Raw genomic sequence first — 25,000 nt, forward strand, 5'->3', positions numbered from 1 at the left:
CACACAGAAGGAAAGTCACAAAAGAGCCTGCTACAGTCATGGTGGGAAATTGAGTGTGAGAGAGAGAGTGAAAGAGAGTGACAGATAACAACTAATAATGGCAGAATGAATAACAGGCTCAATCGAGGTCAGTGAAGGAAAGCCCATAAAGTTGCTTCATTGGCACGCTGATGTCAGCCCCATGAACCCGGCCAACGGTAAGAGACTCGGCAGCAGATGCTTTGCTTCCCAAACGATGCCGTAGCATTCGCATTTCGCCGCAAGACCAACGTAAACGCAAAACACAGCAACACAGGAAAACTTGGATGGATTTGAAGGAGAGCACAGGGGGGGGGGGGGGGGGGGCGTGGTTAAGGGTCTCTGGGCGGCAGAGCTTCTGAAGACTGTGCTGATGGCTGTATCTGGAGCGTGACGAAGGGCTTCGGGCAGAGATGGAGGCCGGGCCAGCCAGCCATATTTGGCCAGACGCAGGCCAAACGGTGTTGTGTTTCCGTGGGGCTCCAGTGACATGGCAGCACACCATTTGCCGAGAAGGGGATTGGAGGAGAGCCACACACACACACACACATGTAGACACACACACACACACACACACACACAAACACACAAACACACATACACACTCTCTTTCCTCGATCGTTCTGTTGTGCCAAATTATCAGGAGGGGAAGGAGGTGTGTGCTCAGTCTGAACGAAAACACATGTGGCTCCAAGATGGCCTGACACACACACACACACACACACACACACACACACACACACACACACACACACACACACACACACACACACACAGACAGACAGACAGACAGACAGACAGACAGACAGACAGACAGACAGACAGACAGACACGTTCATGACTACACACTTATAATGTTGCATACACACACACACACACACACGTTCATGACTACACACTTGTATTGTTGCATACACACACACACAAACACACACGTTCATGACTACACATGTTTAATGTTGCATACACACACACACACACACGTTAACGACTACACACGGGTAATGTTGCATGCACGCAAGTATCTCCATCACTACACGGATGTAATGTTTTGCCATTTGTAGAATTTAATAAATCATTCACACACACACACACGTGCGCACACACACACACACCCTCAAACCACACCTTCCGCCACACATTCTTGCCCACAGACACACACTCACAGCATTTGTCTAAACAGGGCCGTGCCTCTCCCCTCTCTGATCCTCTGTGCTATGATGTGTCCTGGTATCTCATTGGTCAACCGGGAGAGGCTCGGAGTCAGCCCACTTCATATCTGGCCTACTGTGCTCCGTGGGAGCTGCCTGCTCCAGCACGCCTCTCTGCTCTGAGGACTCAGGGCAGGGGCAGCCCATAATCCCTCTGCTACTCTACTGGATCAGCTGTTTATGGACGGGAATATGGCCGCGTTGGTGTGTGTGTGTGTGTGTGTGTGTGTGTGTGGGAGGGAGGGATGTTTACATTTGAGGGGTCCCTCACAGCGAAGGTTATTTTGGGCCGAAAGCCTCAACACTTTGTCTGAAAGTCAACGGGACGTGTGTGTGTGTGTATGTGGATATGTGTGTGTGTGTGTGTGTGTGTCTATCCATGTATGTGTCTGCAGCTGTATGTGTGAAAGTCTACGCAGTTTGGTTTGTGCACATGTCTGTGTGTGTGTGTGCGTGGTTGAGGGTGTGTGTGTGTGTGTGTGTACGTGCGTGCGTGGTTGAGGGTAAGAGGGTGTGTGCATGTGTGTGTGTATGTGTGGGCGTGTGTGGTTGAGGGTAAGAGGGTGTGTGTGCGCGCATGTGTGTGTGTGTGTACGTGCGTGCGTGCGTGCGTGGTTGAGGGTAAGAGGGTGTGTGTGCATGTGTGTGTGCGTGCGTGTGAGAGGGTGTTACCGTGGGTTGAACCGACACACCTGCAGCCTTTCGATGGAAGCAGAAACAGCCGCACAGAGAGGGCTCTGTTTGTCCAGGGGGCCACCTGGGCTGGTGACACCCCCACACTGCCCTCTCCACCTCACCAACTAGCCCCAAATGGTTCCACAGTTTACCAACAGGAACAGGTTCATGTTGATTAGACGCCCACAGACGAAGAGAAGGGTGATTGGCTAAGAACAGGTTTCACCTTGTCAGGCTGGGTGGCTGCAGACTCGCTGTTATCTTAGGTTGTTATTGATCGGTCAACTGCCACTCTGAGCTAGCAACAGAGTGAAAGCCGATTGGTTGAACCCAGGCAATGTCACAACATCTCACAAGAAAAGTCAACAAGCCTTAAAATCTCAGGTTTCAACTCCCACTCAAAACACAGGTAGGTGCCACCTGGCTGTACCCTCCCAAACACGAGTGTTCAGTGCCTATAGGCAGTTCTCATTATGCATGGTTTCAGAGCTGACCAGAATCTGTTTAAGAAACCCTGAAGTAGATCACCTCTAATGATAAACAGTTAAAGCTTCTGGCCTGTGCGTGTTCACATCTGTAGCCGTGCCCACATGGTGTATATATACAGTACATGCTCCATATATACAGTTTATATATATCCCAATTTGTATAAATGTAAACGTGAACATTGTGTTCCTGCACTTTGATTAATATTTACATTCTATATGTCAAAGTGACATTCCCAAGATGGGTCTTTGGTCTGTGTGTGTGTGCGTGCGTGTGTGTGCGCGTGTGTGTGCGGCACTGGTACCCTATAGGGTGTTGTGTCTCCCTGTGCTGACATCAGCTGCAACTGCCCACGGCCGCCTGAGTGTAAACACAGCTGTCTGCTAGGCTGCTCTGTGGGGAGGGGGGTGAAAGGCCATGGTGGAGAAGGGCCCAAAGGAAACAGGAAGTCAAGTGGGTTCATGGGAAATTCTGGTGACAAACTAGACTCAATTCGAGTTTGTGAGTGATTTCGTACTAAACATCGCAGCCATTCTGCATACTTGTTCTCAATCTGCATTTCAAAGAGAAATATACCAAACCAATGGAGGTTTGGATAACTTGCTCTGCCACGTTTGCATTGGGGGAGATCCAAAGCGACAGTTTGGGAGGAGAAAGGTAAAACAAGGCTATGTTTGTGTTACTCAGTCTGCTCAGAGCAGCACAAGCCGTGCCGTGGTTTTGTGTCGTCTACCGCGGGCGCTGTGAGAGATAAAGCCAGGCAGGTCGGCTGGGAGGAGAATTACAGACGGCTGCTTGTTGTGAGAAAGTGTTCGGGCAGCCGAAGTTCCTGGGTATGATTGGGTCCAGATCATGGGAGTGGGGAGGGGGGGGTAAACAAAGGAAATGGTCAAAGGTCAAGGGGGGGGGGGGGGGGGGGGGGGGGGCGGTCTGAAAAAACAGGTGATCAGAAGTCGGGGGTCATCAGGGTTGCCTTAGGACTCAGGTGTGTGCGTCATTGTGTGTGTGAGTGTGTTTGTGGAGGGGGTGTCTTTGTTTAATATTTGGTTAGGGAAGCTGTAAAAGGACAACAAGAGGAAGAAAGGAAAACACACAAAGAGAGCCGTCGTGTTTTTGGACAAAACAGACATAAGACAGGAACCCACCTGGGGTATTTCCTGAGGGCTGGCTCCACGCCCCCATCCTTAGCGGGGCTTATAGGAACCGGCCTCCCAGAGAGGCCTGTTCCTCGTAGATATATCAGACGGTCATAAGAGGGGATGTCCATCACGATTGTACATAATGCATTAATAGTGCACGTCTTAGATAAGACACGCACTAATAAACGCCCTGTTCCCACATTTCCACCCCTCAGGGATGCTGTTTTTGAGCAGCGGATCTCAGAGGAACCATCAAAAGAAACAGAACGTCAGAAGACATCCACAAAAACCACAACAACAGCAACAACAACGCATCAAACTCAGTAAGCCAGTGCACAAACACTCAATATACTACAAACACAACTGAAAAACAAAAAAGAAACGACAACGAGTTTTTGAGGACAAACCCCGGTGGGTGCGGGAACAGTCACTCCAGATGCCACATTTAGCTGTGAGGCCGACACCGTAGGCCATATATATATGTATAGTCTCGTATTGTATCATAAGACCACAGAGAAGAAATGAGAAGGAAGAAACTCAGGGCAGGGAATGTGGGGGGTCATGGTCAGGTCATGCGTGGGGATCCCGGTAGATCACAGGGGAGCGAGCGCAGAAGGTTTGGTGTTCATTTCCGGAGAACAATGAAGCCCTCTGTGTCAAAGACTCTAAAGGTCACTCGGCTGGTGGATAAAGAGCGAGGGGTCCAGGAAGGATGAGTGTGTATATCATGTCCACAACGATGAATCCGGCAGATAGCATTTCACTATTCAATCACACACTAGGTTGGATTGAATAGTGAAATGTCATCTATTTTGTTGGGTCTTTTATGGGGGGCAAGATATGATCCGGCTTGGCCAATTCCTGGAGCACGGAGAGAACAAAAAGGAAATAAGGGAAAAAGAAAACAATACCGGTTTAGTTATGATATGTTCTTCAGAGGAAGTGCACTGCGAGTACCTCCAAATCCTTTGGAGGGTTGCCTCTGAACCACTGCACGGCACAATTTTTTTTTTCTTTGTAAACAGAAATATTGGGTGTCACACAAGACAAGCTGTACCCCTTGAGGATAATGGGTTTAAAATCGAAACAAACTATTTTTCTGACGGTGAAATTAATTCACACCAACAAGCATCAGAGTAGACAGCCTTTGCCAGTGGTAATATGTCTACGTAGATTTTCCCAAACACATTTTCCTTCCCAGAAAGGAGCATGTTCTTTATTGGTTGTTAAACTTCCTCCACTGGGCGTTCCCAGTGACAATATAAACAGCAATTTCCAAAGTGTTGGCAGATAAGCTTTTTGCACCATGTTGCGGTTCTCTCAACCACTGTAGTTGTACTATTTCAGAAGTAAAAGTTCCTCCTTTAGACGTGTGACGGTTCAACTCGAAGGTTCATTTGGCAGTTTCAAACTTTGGCTAATAAACATTCTGAATGAAAGGACCACACAGAATGTTCACTAATTTGTTTGGCTGAATGGAATAACCATAAAATTACATTATAAATAAATGTCCTTGTTTTTCATAATCCATTGTTCCTGCAAACTTGTATCTTGAATAGATCCTCGTTTTATCATGATAAGACGTCCATGTTCTCGTTCAACCATGACATGTTATTGGTTCATGGCGCTAGAACAGCAAAAGGCTGCAGGATTCTTAATCATTCACACCTACTAGTTTTAATAGCAGACCAAGGCGGGGGCCTTCCATAAAAAACGAATTGATCAGATTCTGTTAGCAGCAGCTATTTAGTTTTCATCGACCGGGTTTTTCTTGTAACCGACAAATTGTTTGAAGAAATACAATCTGTCTTTGATTCAATTGATTGTTAAAAGCTCCAATGAATGGGTTATATTCTAAGGGGTTGTCACCAAGGGAATAACAGCAGACACAGACGGTAAGGTAGCAGACTTTTATTGAACAGACAGCGCAGAGGCAGCATAATACCTCTGTAGAAGAATGTTAATCTCCTGACAAGCTATTTGGAAGGTCTTTTTTAAAAAGCATCACTTTGAACTTCACAATGTCAATGCATCAGACTTATACATATAAACTTGTATGAAGGAACCAAAACAATAGCTACACCTGAAACGTGTTCCAAAAGTGACTTGACTTCAGTCAAATAAGAAAATATAAACCGTTTTGATCTCAGACAATTAGAGACGGTGGTGTAAAAAATGGACTGATGAACAGAGCTTTAGCGTCTTTAGCAATGCGAAAATAAAACTAATTATGTTAGAGTTCTAGATTTTAAACATAATCCTCATCAAGCAATATGAATTGCTTGATGAGGATCAGTAGGCATGACGAATAGTATGTAAGAATAGTTATTAAAAACACCTTGCTGATATTACGTACGTTTCATGAATGTGTACATCGTTTCTTACCTCTTTCTCTTGACCTCGGTGGAAATTGTCCTGGGGTCAAGGAAAGATGTTAAGAAACATTCATAAGGACTTAGGAAAAGAGAAAGAGGACTGCATTTACACTAGATGACGTCATCATGCGACAGCGGACGTTATGGACGTGTTCTGCGATGGTGAAAACTACAAATATGGACGACTTAAAGCGCATCTCAGGTACTTTCCCCCCATGCTGTTTAACGCAGGCTATATAAACGAGAATTATACTTTTTTTCAGAAAATTATACTTTTGATAAGATACAAAATTATAAATAAGGAATGTAGGTTCCCAATAACAAAAGGGAAAATAAATCGATAATCGTTATTCATGTTAACACTCCTGTCAGCTCATAATTATGGAAAAAGATCCGAATTAGTATGATTGTCTGAAAATAATTGTCGGTCCTGTTGATCGTTTGTTTTCGTTAATAGACGAACGGTGCGTTTTTTTAATGTATGTTCCTACCGCCAGGAATTGTGGAATGGCATTATTCCCTTTTCCCTTCGTAAAATATGGTTGTGTGTACCCTATGCTAAAGGAGAGAAAGGAAGCATTAAAGCACCTTTCCTTAGTTTTAGGAGAATTGGACCTCTTATCGTGGATGCCACTCCCGGGTCACTTCAGTCAGTACGAACCTTCCTTAGCAAAAGATCTGACCGCAGCCAGAAACACAACGCTGTTATTGAGGCAAGGGCGTCCCCTGCTGTTCATTTTTAGACTACACATTACACAGAACAGGGATGTGTTTGAGATGACGGAATAGAGTACTTAATTATCGGTTTAGAACTGGAACAACTGCACGACTATAGCAATAGAACACCCAGAACAAGTACCAGCAGAATTTTTTATTTGTACGTCATTTGGAATAATAAAATACTAGGTACAAACAAATCCTGTCTCACCCATAGGCCTAATCAAAATCATATTCTTGTTGTAGATTGAATAATTATCCATAATTTATAATCTGAAATCATGAAACCAACAAAGTATTTTTTTATCAAATGTTTGGTATTTGCTATGTGCTGATAAGAAACATAATGTATTCGGCACCAAACGGTTTCCCTGTTGGGTGTTCATTCGACCCACCCTTAGGGAAACACCACATCAGACAGGCAATATGTTCATTCATCAACTTACCCTTTAGAAATCTGGCAAATTCAACTGTATCTCTTGAGCGAGAAAGCATCTGGTTGCTTCGTATTGAGCTTTCATCATTTAACACCAACAGACAACAATGGAAGCCACGGTAATATTAGGTCAAGGCACACTGGTTCAACATCAAAGACACATCTGGAGGCATACTAAAATAGAAGGGAGTAGATGATGGGAGAGTTAAGTAGAAGTTGTGTAGGAAATTTTAAAAAGGAAGAAAGGTAAATATTGAATATAATGTTAATACAACAATAGTTATCATCTTTCAGATCTCTTGTGTAAGGAAAAGTGTGATCACATTACCTATTTTACCAGTGTCTGTGTCCATACAATGTACTCATAGGAATGATCAAATATTCATCATAAGAATGCAAAAGGTACTTTCTATATAGTAACCTGTAACTATGCACTCTTCATTTAGAAACGACAAACTACAAAACAAATAATTTAAAACTTTAAAAATCAATTTACTAATTAAATGGATCATGGAAATTGGACCCTCTTTTGTAAAATATTTACAGATTTCACAGTGGATTTTTTTTCTTGAACTTAGGATGTAATAGACTAAATAGTTTTCATCCCAATAAAAAACAGATAACGGACGGTTCTTGTTGTGTATAAAATAAACAGAATTGGAGAAGGAAGATGTAAAGGAGTCGCCATTGGTAAAACATCCAGAAATAATACAAACAAATAGTAATCTTCTGAAATGTATCTGGACATCAATCATTGTCCCGGACTTGTGCAATTTTGCAGTGAACTACCACAGCCGGGTTTCCCTGACGGGTTTCACTTCTAAACGTGCCACGTGACAAACCAGCAAAACATTTACTGTTAAGTTAAGTAATTAGCCATTAGCTTTGAGGAAAATCAAACAGAAGGAAGGATGGATGGAAGTTTAACATTTGCAGTAAAAATGGAAGTGGGTCAAGAAGATGAGGCAACAAAAGCTGTGAAAATGACCTATTTAAAAAAAAAAAGGCATTAAAACTAGCTTGGAGAGCCCCCAAAAGAGTGTGAAAGCAAGCACTCTTTCCAGGTCCCAAAAATAACTTTCCAATAAAAGACAAACACCAACATCCCAGGCAGCAGTGAAGGGTTAATGCCAGAGTTCAAAGGTCAATCGCGTCGCTGGGGTATGCAGCCCTCCATCTCCAGAACCTCGGGCCAGCCCTCATACTTGTTGGTCTCTGCGCTGTTCTTTATGTGCTGCCATGATAAACACACAACACAGAGAAGATATTAACCGGTCAGCTCCGGTGCCGTTCCTTCAACGACCGGGGCCAGTGGGAACCTTCCATATATTGCATATGGGGCATGGTCCTTTGTTATGACCCCAGGTTGATGCTTGACACTGTGTATTGTATCGAGATGTAAATCAGCATTCACCATCTACCATTAATCGATATCCATTATGTCCCCAAAGAGCAGATCGGGTAGCAGCTGCAAAAGCTGTATTTTTGTTTTGTCCAACCCAATAGTGCCCACAAACGGACAAATCCACAAGTTAGGATTCAGTGTTTATACGCCATGGCACATGGTCAGAGTTAGAGAGACTGTCTAGAGATAGTGTCTGAGTCGTAGGCAGTGGGATTATCATTTCTGCTTTCATGCTATCTAGCTCCCTTCCGTTGGCATGGCAGTGGGGTTTGAACACAGAATGAAAACATGTGGATTTGTCCTGTGGGGGGCGCTATTGGTTTGTATTCGCTCACCTTGGCTGAACAAAACTAAGCTACATCTGTAGCAACTGCTAAACACTCCTTTGGGATATGAGGGATGTGAAATGATCTGCCCAATTAAAGAACGCTTCTCCACCGCAAATGGAGGCAAGTTGATCCAAACCATGGCAGATTTAAACTATAAACATTCAAACTAACAAAGGCAGCCAAGTAATCAAAGACATGGAAATATAAGTATCCCTCAGGCGGAACAGATTTACATAAACTTAGTATAAGTTCTTGGAAAACTTCCTCAATACTACAATTTATTACATGTTGAACCAATAGATTGAAGCAAATTGAAAAGCAAATTGACAGCCAGCAAGAGTGTTTTTTAAGATCGTCACATATAATTCTCCCCGTTTAAAGGCATATGACCATATATATCCATTATGAGGCCTAAATATAATTATCTTATACTTCTTTATATAATGTTGTTCCATCAATGCGACCAGAAAGATAGCTCATTCATAGAGTGTTCATGTTCTAATAGTTAGCTTTTTATTTTATTACTCTCTCTACCACAAAAGCCAGAAGTATATGTACATATCTTGTATCTCATTACAATTCTATTCTGCTTGCTTTGAACTGTGTCTATTTATATTCTGTTGCATTTGGTTCTAGACGTGGTATAGGAGGACCTATGTTCAGTCGACTTGGCTCAGGAGGTAGAGCAGGTTGACTCTTGGCTAGATCAGTGTCGAGATGCCCCTGAGCAAGGCGTCGCGCCCTGAGTGCTCCTGATGAGCTGTCTGTCGCCCTGCGTGGTCGACACCGCCGTCGCCGTTGGACTATGTCCATGAACCGTTGTAAGACGATTTGGATACAGCATCTGCTTAGTGCCTTGAATGAGAATCTAAAGGTGGACTGATTATCACAGCTGCTTTTCAACCGTCACTTCAAATTTCTATAAATGGCAGATAGAAAGTTGAACTTGCTCTTGCTAATCTTGCAGCCCAACCGACCGTTGGTCCTGTAACTCACTCGCCCCAAACTACTCTTCTGAAGCTATCGGGCCAGCCTTATCTCCTGCCCTGACAACACCTGGTGGTGAGGTGTTAGCTCTACAGTGTGTCCCCTCTCACCTGCTCAAAGGGAGTTTTGGTCTTGATGCCTTTTCCTCCGACAAAGATCCAGTTGTCTCGGAACTTCAGGCTGTTGACGACGGAGCTGCCCAGCTCCGAGATGAGCTTCCTGGCCTCTTCGTTGAGTCTGAGGTGCATAGAAGCAGCGGTTGGTTCAGTCAGTGGTTCGGCCATGCCACAAATCAGGGGCACAACATACATGTACAGGGTAGAGGCTATCCCGCTGACCAGGGCCGTTTCAAGGAATTTGGGGGCCCCAAGCAAGACTTCCGAGCGCAGGGGGGGGGGGAGAGAGAGTGCGTACTACAGTGAGAGTTTCAATGCACGCTATCAATTAATCACCTGTCTCCTCCCTTGTCCGTTCCATTTGGGAACATGTTTGTCATATAATTGAATAAATTAAGGGCCAGAGCACGCCCTCAACACATTTGCCGCCATAGGACTAGGTCGCCTATGCCGGTCGCCGATGCATTTTATCCATAACCAGTCGTTGTCTTGGGGCCCCAGGCCAGCTCGGGGCCCCAAGCAATTGCTTGGTTTGCTTGCCTTCTCGCGACGGGCTTGCCGCTGACCAATCAGGCAACACAAAATGGAGGTGATACGTTTGTATCGTTAAAGGTCCCATGGCATGAAAATCTGACTTTATGAGGTTTTCTAACATAAATATGAGTTCCCCTAGCCTGCCTATGATCCAGCAGTGGCTAAAACTTGCGTTCGGTGTAAAACGAGCACTAGGTGTTCTGCTCGCCTTTGAAAAAACGGAGGCTCAAGCGCGCTGATTTGGAATGTGGTCCCATATGTTGTCATAAAGGATCTAAACTCCTCCCCTTTCTCTGCCTTGCCCGCCCAGAGAATTTGGCCCGCCAATGAGACACAACCGTGCAAGAAACACACGTGTGTGTGTGTGTGTGTGTGTGTGTGTGTGTGTGTGTGTGTGTGTGTGTGTGTGTGTGTGATTACACACACTGTAACGCAAGTGTTGCTGTTGGTGTCGGTTCTTTGACGTCTCTGATATTTCCACAACGAGACCGTAGTCGGGGTTATCTCGCCCATGGTTGAGAATGAATTGGAGGAAAGGAACTTTGGCTTTGTCTCCCGGAAGTGCATGAACCACGACATGGAGGAGAAAGGGATTGTTGGCTGTGAATGTCTTCCGCTTGAGCCCCGCTTCCCGCTGCCGAGGGACCACCGCCTCGGCGCTGGTGCCTAAGCACTGACCGCTGCCGAGGCTCCGGCGGGTGACAACCGCAGTCAACAATCCCTTTCTCCTCCATGTCGTGGTTCAGTCTACTTCAGATTGTTGTGGACGTGGATGAACCAGAGGCGTCGGAGAACCCGACGCAGTCGTTTGAGATTTATTATTTCATCTGGAGGCTCACACAGCTTCTGGCCGTGATAATTTATATTATATGATATAGATATCTATGTATAATATGATATTATTTAGATATAGAGCTCCAGGGATCCTGTGTGTTCTAGAATATTTACAGAACACGGCTAAAGGCTGTGTGCGCCTCGCCCTTGCGATACATCCACTGTAAACAGAGTGCATGGTACCGTGGCTGCAAGCTGCTCAGAGCCACATCCCCACCCTCCTCCTTGACCCGCCTCTCTCCTCCTCATTTCATTAAAGCTACAGACACCGAAACGGCGCGTTTGGGGAAAGCTCAATGTGCGACTGGCTCGTAGTGGCTGTAATTCTGCACCACGGCTGAATTTCGTGAATGTCTTCAAATACTCTGTTTGGGGCCCACTAATATCTATATTAAAGCATCCATAAAGTAGCATGCCATGGGACCTTTAATGATGAAGAGAGGGTCTACGGTACAAAAAGATATACAAAAACAATATGTTTCTGTTTTAGGTTCCAGTTATTTGTGGCGGGTACACATGCTAGTGCGCTGATAACGCTTTCTAGCCACAACCTCTCTTATCCAACCTGCTTCCCTGTCTGTCTTCACTGGCCTGTCCATAAAGGCACAATGTTATTAAGATACTTAATAAAAGAAAGGGGGGGGAGTGCTCTTTACTTTGTCGCGGGGTCGTCGAAGGTGGCCATCATCACCACGGTGCCGTCTGGGATCTCCTTCAGGAACTTGATGAACGGAGCGACGTCTGGAAGGAGAAGGTCAGAGAGGGCTGGTTCAATGTCCACTGAACAGATTGATAGGTTTTAATTGCGGCTGTCAAAATGAGCGTGTTAATAACACGTTTAAGCAATCTTACTTTAACGCGATTAATAACAATCTATGCATTGACGCACGTTCTCTTTCATTCTTTTTTTGACAGGCCTAGTTTTAATTAAATGGGATTAAAACAAACAAGCCTCACCTCCGGCCCACATGTCGTAGAAGTCAGTCTTGATGAGGGCCCCGGTCCCCCCTATGGAAACGATCATACACATATTCAGTATGTAAACATGATATACAGTGTGGGGGGTTCAGTTTGCAATGACATGTACACACACCTCAGGCCGCCGTTTCAATTCCATTCAATAAGCTTTATGGCACGACTATTTTTGTCAACAGTATTACTGGTGCATTTTTTATATTTCTTTTTTGGACCTGATGGAAGTATGTTTTTTTTTTTCCCTACATGAGTTTTGTAGTTTCTTAACGCCTTGACTATATTGGTAATCAAGGCGGGGCCCTATTGTTGTTAAGGCGGCCTTAACCATACAGTCCTGGAGGAAACACTGATATATGAGAGAGCTGCTGCTTATGCATTGTACTCAATCAACACAGGATGAGGACATACTGCTTCATCATGAACAAACAACCGTGGGGCTCTATTTGCTCAAGCTGTTTGACGCGTACCATTCACCAGGACGATGTTGATGCCTCTCCCCACGTTATTCTTCACGCCACTCATCAGTCTGAAACACAAAACCATTAAAGTGTATCAAAGCGCCATCGCTGTCACTACAGGCGGCGGAACAAATCCAACAAATCCAAGGATTACCTTACAGCATGCCTCGTAGAGGAGGTCATCCTACCTAAGGTGTGGTTCAGGAAGGTATGCATGAGACGTCTACTTCTATTAACCAGGGCGCATTACGTTGTTATACATGGACTAGCGTGGGCGGTATACATACAGACAGCTCTGCGGCAGTTCGCAGCGTGTGTCTCTGCGTGGCCACGTGGGCGTTCTGCGTGTATCAGTAGTGTCACGGTAGAGAATGAGGTGGGGGACAGAGGTGCGTCTTACATGTTGTCCTCCAGACATATCTTGGGTCCCACCACACTGGCCGCTCCGCTGGCAATCTTAAAGGAGAAGTGGCCGGCAGGACAGGCTTTGGAGAGCCCACACTTGTACCTCGACGGCACAGTAGCTGTAGAGGTTAAGGCTACAGGGTCACATTGTTGTTTACCTAACAGCCTGAGCATTTCCTTGTTCTAGGCAAATACGATGTTAGAGTTAAAAGTGGCATTTGATAAACTCCTAAATGAGGGTTCTTGTACGGTTTGAGAGAATGGGAGAACCAAACTCACAAACAAGATGGGGTGTTTATTTGTATCATTATTGTGTGCTACGCAATGACACTAGGAATAAAAACTGAGAATGAATAGTGTCTATTTCTGACGTTTTCTTTCATGGAGGTAGTTATATGGCGTGTGACATGAAAGAAAATGTTTTTTATCTTTGGGAACAAATAACATTTATAGAACACTAAAATTAATAATAAATTATTTTGGGGTAGAAAAATGAAGCTGTACATACGGGCATCTTCTTCCGGCATAGATCTCACTGGAAAAGAGAGGATTTCTTTTTTATTAAAACTATACGTTTGGGACATAGCACATCATTAAGGGATACACAAGGGATAGAGAGTTCGATCTGTTTTCTGATACTCACCAAAAATGCTGCCGATATCAAAATCTTTTTTAACAACCAGTAATTGAAAAGCCAAAAAGATGGCCAGAAAAAAAGCAGATAGGACTGCCACCAACTTCAGAACACCTAAGGAATCGGGGAAAAGAGGTTACGTGGTCACTGAGCTACTACTCCTCAGTCTCAAGTTACTATGTCAGCAATTTCCCACGTATCTAGTTCACAAAACAAAGATTGTCGTTTATTGTGAATTACCTCCAGCTCTTAACATCTTTGAATATCTCTGTTTCACAAGTAAGAACCTGTAAGGACAAAATGCATTCCATGGATCAGACCTTCCCCAATGACACTAAGGACTTCGGATTACAAATGTTGATCTTGAGTACCTCAGTAATATGCACCACACACATGTGTACATTGACATTACTGAAAAACAACATATGCATCTATATTCCCTTTGTTCCTAGCAGTAACTACCTATCATTAGTATAAAACATTAATAACCGGTGCCTGTTGCAGAGGCTGGTTAGGTTTTCTGTATTGATCTGGTTGTATTGGGACACGTTGATACATTATTGTCATACGAATGGTTGGTAATCTACCACCGAGAAAAGCTTGAATTTAACATGTTGACCAATGATAATATCCTAGAGAACTGAATAACCTTGAATGAGGTACTAATAACCTTAAACTGTGTCCTCATGTCTGCCTTTACTTTGAAGGTGTAACCTGCAGCATGTCATTTAACCCTCTTCTGGATCAAGTAGAATAAAGTATATCCTAACACGACTGTAACACTGGATAGACCAGTACATACCAGTGACTAACTTATCAGAAGGAATTCAACGATGAGATAGGTTAGTAGAAAGCCGCATAACATAATCTATTGATATGTGATTGTATTTATAATTGTTTAAATGTTGCAAAGTGAGATAGCCTTATAATACATGACTCGAGAAGTTATAACGAATGGCACGTACCTCTAACAAGCCCCGGGGAACGGCCAGAGTAGATGTGTATATATATAGATGTATACCAGCCAACAGTGCTACACGGGATCCGATGTGAGGATGTGCTATTAATTACGATCACTCGGTGAAGGGTAACCAGGCGCAGCCTTTACGGTTCGCCCCGTCCTAATATCCGCCTTCCTCCTTCGGTTCCTTGTGTTACGACAGGGAGGTCACACCGCCACCTGTCGGTCTCGTCGAGTCATGAGTACTGAATAACATGTATCACGTTTTATAATGTTTAAGGCAGAGATGTGGACTCGAGTCACATGACTTGGACTCGAGTCATGATTTTGATGACTTCAGACTCGACTTGACAAAATTACGCATGACTTGCGACTCGACTTAGACTTGACTGCTATTGACTTGAGACTTGACTCGGACTTTGCCTCTTTGACTTGTAATGACTCGACATGTCTTGAGTCAAAAACATTTATTGTTTTAGATAGCTAACCTGTTTCCCGCCTAGAGGGCTAGACACCAAAGACGCATTCACTTCCGTGAAGATGGAAAAAAAACAGCGAGCGAAGACAAATCCACACTTCAATAATATCAAAACGAAATTTCAATATCGTTTATACTTTATTCAGAATAACAGTTTTCGTTTCATATCGGCTGTGTTTTGAGTTGGTCCCATTAAAGCCGTCTGGCCAGCCTCTGACACTTAAGACATCGTAACTAAATCATTGTTCAACCATTTACCTTTATTCAAAAAATATAACAAATCTACACACTCGTATCTTCAATAATATCTAAACTGAATTTTGATATAATTAATGCTTTCTTCAGAATCAGTTAAAGTTTCATATCGGCTTCGTTTCAGTTGGTCTCATTGATTTACGTTGACGCTGGAGGTGAGGACGTTCAGCAGTGTTGCCAGATTGGGCGTTTTTTACCGACCTATTGGCCTACGTTTTGAGGACGTTCAGGCAGTGTTGCCAGATTGGGCGGTTTTCCCACGCTATTGGGCTACTTTTAAAAACATACGATTTCACCGCATGCGCATATCCTAACACTTTTGAAGACAGAAACAATGAACATATTATAACTGTGTTGATAAGAAATGAATGTACATTAGAGTGATATGTTGAAATTATGATCAATAGCCTTATAATGACATTATTAAGTAAAAATACATGGTGACTTGTTCAAGACTTGAAAAAGTTTGGGACTTTGACTTGGACTCGACTTGCCTTTCCCTGTCTTGATTGGGACTCGACTCGGACTTGACTGCTAAGACTTGGGACTTGCTTGGGACTTGCCAAACAGTGACTTTGTCCCATCTCTGGTTTAAGGTACAGCAATGTGTTTTAATTACAGATGTATAAATTATTAACAAATAAACAGACAAATATGTTGCGCATAATAAAAATGGAAATTTCTTAATGAGAGTAAATAAATATAATAAAATGCAATTGAAATAGTGAACAATATACAAATGAATTAAACTGTATTATTGAAATAAGTGGGCACACATTTCTTTTTGCTGTGCAGCATGATGTAGTGGAGGAGATGGGTTGAAGTTGGAAGTCTTGGATTTATATTTGCATAGACATTATTTGATAGCATTATTAGGATATGTACAATTCCAAATGTTTTCTTCACCTTTTTAGTGGGTATCTATAATTTCCCCATTTGCTCCCATGGGTTGATTACTTTAAAGATATGTTATAAAAAAAAAATGTTAGTATTGAAATGTACAATAATTAAACTGCTTAGGAAAATGTAAGAAATACAACACAAATAAACCAAAACTGTTGAATATAATTATGAATGCACATTTTCAGCAAAGTCAGATTGTTTTTCCTTTACAGTTTAAAGTGGACAGGGTGCAAAATAAAAAAAAAATTGAAATACTGTACACATCAGAAACCACACCAGAAAATAGAGGATCCGAAGTATGTTAAACCTGCCCTATGTCACTGAATTACTGCAGACATTACTTTTGTTAAGAATTATTGAGAATGATGTATAACAAATCCAACAATGAAGAAAGGTTCCATTAACATCTCCCTCTATGATTACACACTTAGATTTTCCCACCATGATTCTCAACAGATGCTACATGTGGAATTGGCCAATGGGGAACAGCATGTCTCGATAACATAATAACAACAGTGACCACAGCGAAATAGTTACACAGCCAATAAATAAACACGACATCTTACACACATACCATTTAAAAAAGATGGATGTAGCCACAAAATAGCATTAAAGGTGACATATTATATCACCAGGTGTGAGTGTGATAAGCCGTTACAAGCCATTTTGAACGGCTTGTTACGGCTAATCATACTCACACCAGGTGGTATAAAATGTCACCTTTAATAAATCTATGAAATACAATACAGGCCAAAATCCTCCCTGGTGCAGGACTGAACCGATATCGAAGCTTCATATCTGGAATACTTCCTTATTGCCTCATTCGAGATTCAAGAGATCCTACAAAACAAAGATCAGGAGATGTAAAGGGCAAACACAAAACGTATGAACATGAACCATCTCATGACACAAACGGTAAACAATGGATAGATAAACAGTGAATGTTGAAATAGCAGTAACAATCGGTATTATGCAAAAAAACACCACTATATACACAAAATCATCCGTGTACATGACTGTTTAACAAACCCAGTTGAGTTTTAATAGATTGGTCATTGTATATGTGCCCACAAATTGTAAATATTATTGTCAATTCAGCTACTTTTGGGAGCCCTTTCCTGCGGACCACAGGTCGGTAGGGACCGGTCAAGGGGGTGCACTAACGTCGTCCGAGTCGTGGTGGTGGAACAGCGCTCCGTGGCCGCAGGGCGTGCCGTCGGGGTCGGGTGTGAGGCCCTCGTCCTGGACCCGCAGGTTGGAGAAGCGGTACGTGGGGGTCCTGCGAAAAACAGAACCACACCGGCCCCTTCATTACGCCGGGATCAATAAGGGTAGCTTCACACAGAGCCGGCTGGGTGACTGTGTGCACTGTGCAGCTCACAGTGGCGAGTGTAGCCGTATGGCTTTAGCCTAGATAGCCACAGTCGTAAAATGGGAGTTCAAAGGAGGGTTGAATATAAAATAATATGAATTTCAGGTAGACCTATAGGACTTTCCTACGTTTCTATTTGCTCCATCGAAAAGTATCAGTACTAGTACGTTGTTTGAAGCAGGAAAAGTGCCCATCTAGGAGTGCCTAAATCTCTAACCCTACATCTAATGGGACTACCTACAAAGTGTAGTTTAAATTGGGACCCCAATAATAATTAATAATATTACTTTTGAGCATCCCATGCAGACTTTACCAAACATAAATACTGGTAAATACAAAATCCTACAGCTGGCATATAGCAACTTGTGCCAGGTACCTGTTCCTGTTCCTTCGCACTGTGAGGGCGGCTGAAACCACGGCGACCAGGACGATGAACCCGGCCCCGGCAACCACCAGGATCAGCACCATCTTCTCCCGCTGGAAGACACGTGCAGAGATGATACACGGTGTATACGTACAGCGCTTCATCGTCGGCTTACAGAGCTACATCTCACACGCAAAAGCACGTTAAGTGTTGCAATGTGAGGCAGCCTTATAGTACATATCAGAAGATAGAACGGCTGGGCTACATCTCACATGCAATCCCACACACAGGAAGGTTCCCACTGACCGGTGTGTCGAAATGGGTCGCTGGAGACAATTGGTTGGCTGGCGACGCCTCGCTCAGCTTGGCCCCGCAGGGTCGAATGATCTCCGACATGGGCTGAGGAGTAAAGCCCCCCTCGCACTTATCACCAGGGACCTTCCGGTACCTTCAGCGCAGAGCACACACTGGGTTATTGCGGATGATGGGCAGGAAACATATATATTAGGGCTTTTACATTCAATTACACTTGCAGTAAGTGACAGCCTGTTTACAATTCCCAAATCTGTGGCGCTACTTATTTGAATTGAACTAAACTTGTAGTAACTGTTGGTCATTCCATTTGATAATCTCATTTAAATTCAATTTGAGTGGATTTAAAATAGAATTTTAAAAGAGTAATTAATCGCGAGTTAACTCACCATACTATGCGATTAATCACGATTAAAACTTTTAATCGTTGCCCAGCCCTTCAACCCATACTGAGTGAGTCAATAAAACTCCCTCAAGATCACTTGACCTATTTTTTGCTTTTTAAGTACATTTGGTATGAAGATAATGTGCCATTCCATTTGATAATCTCGTTTAACTTCAATTTGAGTGGATTTAAAATAGAATTTTAAAAGAGTGATTAATCGCGAGTTAACTCACCATACTATGCGATTAATCGCAATTAAAACTTTTAATCGTTGCCCAGCCCTAATCTATGTATATTTTTTAGTTTCAATCATAATGTTGCAATATGTTGTTTTAACAGAGCGCTTTAGAGGGAGCGTGTGTGACGTTTTACCCGAAGGTCTGGATCTCCTCATCCTCTCCGTTGAGGCACACCTCTGGGTCGGGGTCTGCAGTGTTGGGCTGCCTCACACACTCAGAGCTGTCGTTACGCCGGAGGTAGCCGTAGTCACTGTTGGAAGGAGAAGAATACGGCCTTGTATAAAACCACGTTCCATTACACGTTACACAGCATCCAAAGGCAGCCACACTTTTACTAGTTTCCCAACCTTTTTTGACTCAAGGCCCACTTCATCTCCGAAGGGTTTGTGGCTCACAGTATAGACATTTCAGACCCCAAACATGAAGCAATTATCAAAAGAAGAAATATACATTTAACTTTGATTTTATAATAACTGCAATAGATACTTTGAATAATGGGAGGGAACGCCTCCAGAGTGCGTGTTGACACAGCCCACAGGCTGGGCCAAATGTATTTTGTTTGAGTTGTGAATGATCACCTTTCTCTATGCGTGTGTGACTATTGTTCGGAAGAACTTAAGCCTTCCTCATGTCTGTGCTTCGCAGACAGCACCCCAGGTGTCAGCACCCCAGGGTGACTCACCATAGATAGTCTTCTCTGGTACACTGGCAGGGGCTTTGCTTCTTCCGAACGCCATAGTCCCGCCCATTCCGACAAACAGAGGATTTCTTCAGCCTCCTGTAGGTCTCCTTGTAGCCCATGACACACCCATTGGTCTCTGGATCCCCGCCAGGGCTGGAATGAGCCAGCCATTCCTCATAATCCCGGCTGTTACCTAGACAATAAAAAAAACAAAAAACACAACCACCATAACAACTAAACGGATAAATTTTAACTTTTGTCAAACCATGTCTGCAAAATAACCCTAAGCTTGTGCAGGTCATATTTTTTTTAATAAGTCAAGAGACGATGGTTATGTTGCAATGTGAGGGGAGTCAAACTATATACAGGGCATTACCTTGCAATAAACTTAGTTCCTGTCCTTGCTCAGTTTTATTTGCTTGCCGCCAAACTCACCAGTATGATGACCTGTGTACCATGACTGATAGTGTGAGATAAACAAACCAAATAGATCCTTCTTAGATTAAACAATTAATGAAAGCTTCCATTTAACATGGTCTGTGTGTCTGGATCTACCCATGTTTACTTTAGCAGGTTTACCTTAGTTCACCAAAATGAGGTGCGGAGCGATAGCGTCCTGTCCGCTAATGAGTCAGTCAACATTAGTAAGCTAGCGCTGGCGTCACAACCTACAGTATCTGGTCATGATGCTCGTGAATACTACGGTGACGGCCGCCCATTTCACCTATAGTAAGCTAACATTAGTTAGCTAGTGTTAGCGTAACAACCTACAGCCTGGTGAGAACGCTCTTGAGTTTGGTGATGACGGCGACACAGGTTAACTGGAGTAAGCTGATATTAGTTAGCTAGTGTTGGCATCACAACCTACATTGTCTGATGAGGTTCCCCTTGGGGTCGATAATGACGGCCACACAGGTAAACTTTAGTGAGCTAGCATTAGCTATCATTAGCATCAGGACCTACACTGTCTGCTGAGGATGCTGGTGAAGTCGATGGTGACGACCATACTTAGCTTAGTTAGCTTAGCTAACATTAGTTAGCTTAGCGTTAGCATCAGGACCTACACTGGCGGCTGAGGATGCTGGTGAAGTCGATGGTGACGGCCACCCTTAGCTTAGTAAGCTAAGCTAACGTTAGTTAGCTTAGCGTTAACATCAGGACCTACACTGTCGGCTGAGGATGCTGGTGAAGTCGATGGTGACGGCAACACTTAGCGTAGTAAGCTAAGCTAACATTAGTTAGCTTAGCGTTAGCATCAGGACCTACACTGTCGGCTGAGGATGCTGGTGAAGTCGATGGTGACGGCCACACTTAGCTTAGTAAGCTAAGCTAACATTAGTTAGCTTAGCGTTAGCATCAGGACCTACACTGTCGGCTGAGGATGCTGGTGAAGTCGATGGTGACGGCCACACTTAGCTTAGTAAGCTAAGCTAACATTAGCGTTAGCTTAGCGTTAGCATCAGGACCTACACTGTCGGCTGAGGATGCTGTTGAAGTCGATGGTGACGGCCACACTTAGCTTAGTAAGCTAAGCTAACATTAGCGTTAGCTTAGCGTTAGCATCAGGACGTACAGTGTCGGCTGAGGATGCTGTTGAAGTCGATGGTGACGGCCACACTTAGCTTAGTAAGCTAAGCTAACATTAGCGTTAGCTTAGCGTTAGCATCAGGACGTACACTGTCGGCTGAGGATGCTGGTGAAGTCGATGGTGACGGCGACCCACATCGGCTGCCCGTCGTCCTCCGGCCGGTAGCCCCACACGCTGATGTTCATGGCCTTGGTTCCCGGCTCCGACGTCAGGCCCGCGAAGAACAGCGGGTGCTCGGTGAAGTTGTACGCCTTCCAGCACTGGCCCTCGTCCGTGGAGAACCTGGGGAGCACTTTAATAAGCTGGTGTCCATATTGCGGGGACGCCAGGCTCGGAAGGTCGAAGTGTTGGCATGTGTTGTGTCAAATCAAGGCGGTTTTTCTGTGTGCCAATTTGCCTCAGGTACAATGAAGCAGAATGTCTGAGTCGGCAGGCTCTGACATGGCCCAACCCTCGTTTAAGTGTCTAGTTGAGGCACAACTCATCACTTATTTAACTGCACTGGTATTAAATATTACAATTGGTAGTACGTAGAACAGCAGCAGAAGCATTAGCATGAATGCTACAATATTTGTTCTGTCGGCATGAATAATATAATGATGATACCGTTAGACTCTAAAGCAACATTAATAACAAATCCACTGAAGAGCTCAATATGTCCTCTTATCATCTTGTCATTGTCTTGTTTCTTGTCATCTCCTCTTATTTATAGATGATGTTTTTGCTGTCTGAGACAGACAGACAGACGAACGGATGGACGGACGGACGGACGGACGGACGGACGGATGGATAGATGGATAGATAGATAAATAAAATTGTATTAATCCCCAGTAGGGGAAATTTGTTTGAGGCAACAGCCCAGTAACAGTGTAAAAACACAGGATAAAAATACAATACAATAAGAATACAAAAAAATAATTAAAACAAAAATAGACTGACATCAATTCTATCCTAATTGCTAAAGTAAGGACAAGACAAGACAGACGGTGTAAACAATATAAATTATAAATTATAAAGTGAACAATTATAAATAGAACCCTGTACTTGATGGTCTTGACTATGCCCCCGTGTTGGGCCTCCACGGCCACCACGAGGCCCCCGGAGTCTAGGATCCTGTAGTGGTGGGGGCCCTCTAGGGCCCCCCGCCACCGGTACCCCCCGTCTGAAGAGATGAACACGTCAGGGTGCTGGGTGGCCGAGAGAGAGTCCCCCACAACGCCTGCGAGAGAGAGAGAGAGAGAGGGAGGGGGAGAGAGAGAGGGAGGGGGAGAGAGAGAGAGAGAGAGAGGGGGAGAGAGAGAGGGAGAGGGAGAGAGAGAGGGAGGGAGAGAGTAAGAGGGAGAGAGAGAGAGAGGGAGGGGGAGAGAGAGGGAGAGAGAGAGAGAGACCGAGAGAGAGAGAGGGAGGGAGGGAGAGAGAAGGAGAGAGAGAGCGAGACAGGGAGAGAGAGAGAATTACGAATACTATGTCATAAATGCAATATAAAAAAAGTGTCACAAGTAACTAGTTACTTTGAATCAGACTACTTTAATACTACGTTAAAAAATGTAAAAAGACATTGCGACAATGCATTGGCCTTGAGACAAAATCACACGTTAACTGCTCCAAAATCCACGGTAACTGCCGTTACCATGGGCGATGACAAGACCAATCGCAGACGGCTCTGATAGGGGCAGCATGGGAACGATTTGATTGTAGCGGCTGTGTTCTCCATGGATGTGAAGGTTACACTGAAAAGAGCACGCACACACGCACACGCACACACACACACACACACTGTTCACAGACTGAGACATAGACAGCGATGATGATTCTATAACCAATACATGAACCACAACGGTAGGGATTACCCGATACGTTACATACATTTTGTACATCTCCGCACTCCACGTTTACCGGCCTTCCCATCAGCCTCCACTGGCCTCCTCTGTCGAAGGAGATGACTGTTCTTATCCGGCCGTCTGTGGGGAAGCAGCAAAAGACTCAAAGGTCGAAGCAATAAAGCAATAGACTGGATGGTGGGTGGATGGATTGATAGATGGATGAATAATGAATAGTTCTGATGGATGCATGGATGATCTAGATGTTATAAATAGAGGGATGGGTGAATCGATGATATAATGGATTGGTAAATTGTTTCAAGGTTCAAGAGCTTTATTGGTCTCATACATATACAAGAATGCAGTGAAATGAAAAGAGATGGACGGATCGAATGAACGCATGGATAGTTGGGTGTGTTGATACATAAGATGCGTGGGTGAATGAAAGCGCTATAAATGGGTGGATGGATGTATGAATGAATGAATGGGTGGATTGATCGAGGGATGATCGAATGGATGGAACGATGTCTGATGGATGGATGAGCTCATGGGCTGACGGGTGGACGGATGTGATGAATGGATGAGTGATTAATGGAGGGGTGAGCGTACCTTCCTCCAGCTTGTTGGTGAGGTACACCCCCCTGAGTGAGGTGATGTTGGTGAAGTCGCTCTTACGCTGCCCCCCAAACAGGTGGCGCTCCAGGGACCGCGAGTACAGGATACCGCGGTCGTCCGACGTGTACATGGTCCCGAAGTAGGTGTCTGTGGAGCAGCAGAAACAAGGTCGCAAATGTTAAAGGTGACACACCACACCACCAGGTGTGAGTGGGATCAGCCGTCACAAGCCGTTTTGAAAATCGGCCTCTTCTGACATCACAGGTGGGCGTGTCCACCTAGATGTGTGACGGATAGATGAGCAACGTTTGCTACAGTCCACCGGGTAGGCTGGTGCACTGATCTATCCGTCACACATCTAGGGTGGACACGCCCACTTGTGATGTCAGAACAGGCCGATTTTCAAAACGGTCTGATACAGCTAATCACACTCACACCTGGTGGTATAATACGTCACCTTTAACCAAGGTACAAGCCCTGTGTGCTTTGGGTTTAAGAGTTGAAAAAGGACCGGAATGAAGAGGAGAGTCATGAAAACCATCCAGTGGGAACGAGGTCAATACCTGCAACATGCACTAATATACATAATAAAAGAGCACATGAGAGAAGGTGGTGCCATGCTGGCATCCCGGCTCTCAGTGTCAGCATTAAGGGGTAGGTCCTCATCAGTTGAGTTGAGCTCAGGCGAGCTTCGAATTTCCTGGCAAAAATTGCTTTGCTCAGGTTGTGATGAACATGATAAGCAAACACACCTACAGTGTGTGTGTGTGTGTGTGTGTGTGTGTGTGTGTGTGTGTGTGTGTGTGTGTGTGTGTGTGTGTGTGTGTGTGTGTGTGTGTGTGTGTGTGTGTGTGTGTGTGTGTGTGTGTGTGTGTGTGTGTGTGTGTGTGCTATGTCTACCCTGATCCTGATCTCTGTTATGTGTTTCAGCTTTTGCCAGCTAATCTAAGTCGTGGTCCGTCCAGTCTACATAGATAAGGAGGGCTCATCCCGCATGGCCCCTATTATGTCTTTAGGAGCGCAGATAAGGTCCCAAGAGAGCCAAGGGCCGACATAAATGGCTTACTGCAAAGAGTTATGGTTCCATGGTTCTACTGCATAGCATGCATTCATGTGTCGAATTGGAATCTGAATGCAGGGTGAATGAAAAATGGATGAAAGAAACAAGAGGGTTACTAGAGAAAATAAGAAAAGACGGAATGGAGGAGAAAAAGATAAATATCAAAAAATGGAATGTGGAAAGAGAAAGGGAGAGAGAGAGAAAGCTGCTTACAGAAAAATAAACAAACAAA

At 44.2% G+C, this 25,000-nt stretch overlaps 2 protein-coding genes across 3 annotated transcripts in view; both read right to left on the reverse strand.

Annotated features, from left to right (window-relative positions):
• Positions 1 to 6,760: 6,760 nt before the first annotated feature.
• Positions 6,761 to 14,885, reverse strand: fam3c (FAM3 metabolism regulating signaling molecule C). The gene is made up of 10 exons (XM_079755277.1): positions 14,700 to 14,885; positions 13,975 to 14,021; positions 13,744 to 13,848; positions 13,609 to 13,635; positions 13,096 to 13,219; positions 12,705 to 12,763; positions 12,220 to 12,270; positions 11,919 to 12,003; positions 9,889 to 10,015; positions 6,761 to 8,291 (listed from the first exon to the last, which is right to left on the reverse strand). The coding sequence occupies exons 2-10, from the start codon at positions 13,988 to 13,990 to the stop codon at positions 8,202 to 8,204; spliced, it is 684 nt and encodes a 227-aa protein (XP_079611403.1). The 5' UTR covers positions 13,991 to 14,021; positions 14,700 to 14,885; the 3' UTR covers positions 6,761 to 8,201.
• Positions 14,886 to 15,414: 529 nt separating this feature from the next.
• Positions 15,415 to 25,000, reverse strand: part of LOC307089458 (sortilin) — a 19,010-nt gene continuing 9,424 nt past the window's right edge. The window contains exons 11-21 of one of the 2 annotated variants that reach the window (XM_079755754.1): positions 23,703 to 23,855; positions 23,140 to 23,234; positions 22,904 to 23,003; positions 22,318 to 22,492; positions 21,362 to 21,555; positions 19,686 to 19,878; positions 19,137 to 19,253; positions 18,374 to 18,515; positions 18,080 to 18,180; positions 17,496 to 17,610; positions 15,415 to 17,171 (exon numbers count right to left, since the gene is read on the reverse strand). In XM_079755754.1, coding sequence (XP_079611880.1) covers positions 17,151 to 17,171; positions 17,496 to 17,610; positions 18,080 to 18,180; positions 18,374 to 18,515; positions 19,137 to 19,253; positions 19,686 to 19,878; positions 21,362 to 21,555; positions 22,318 to 22,492; positions 22,904 to 23,003; positions 23,140 to 23,234; positions 23,703 to 23,855 — 1,406 coding nt within the window. In that variant the 3' untranslated portion in view covers positions 15,415 to 17,150. Of the gene's footprint in view, positions 17,172 to 17,433; positions 17,611 to 18,079; positions 18,181 to 18,373; positions 18,516 to 19,136; positions 19,254 to 19,685; positions 19,879 to 21,361; positions 21,556 to 22,317; positions 22,493 to 22,903; positions 23,004 to 23,139; positions 23,235 to 23,702; positions 23,856 to 25,000 lie in introns of both variants that reach the window. The other variant, XM_079755755.1, reaches the window with a different exon arrangement.

Source organism: Pollachius pollachius, assembly GCF_949987615.1.
Source record: "Pollachius pollachius genome assembly, chromosome: 18".
NCBI lineage: Eukaryota > Metazoa > Chordata > Actinopteri > Gadiformes > Gadidae > Pollachius > Pollachius pollachius.

What these genes read in the sequence shown, in the direction of transcription:
- fam3c (XM_079755277.1), bottom strand. An exon ending in ATATGTCTGGAGGACAACAT is followed by an intron (nt 12,764 to 13,095) that starts GTAAGACGCACC and finishes TTTGTGTTTCAG; the next exon opens with ACTGATGAGTGGCGTGAAGA. An exon ending in CCAAAACTCCCTTTGAGCAG is followed by an intron (nt 8,292 to 9,888) that starts GTGAGAGGGGAC and finishes TTATCATGGCAG; the next exon opens with CACATAAAGAACAGCGCAGA.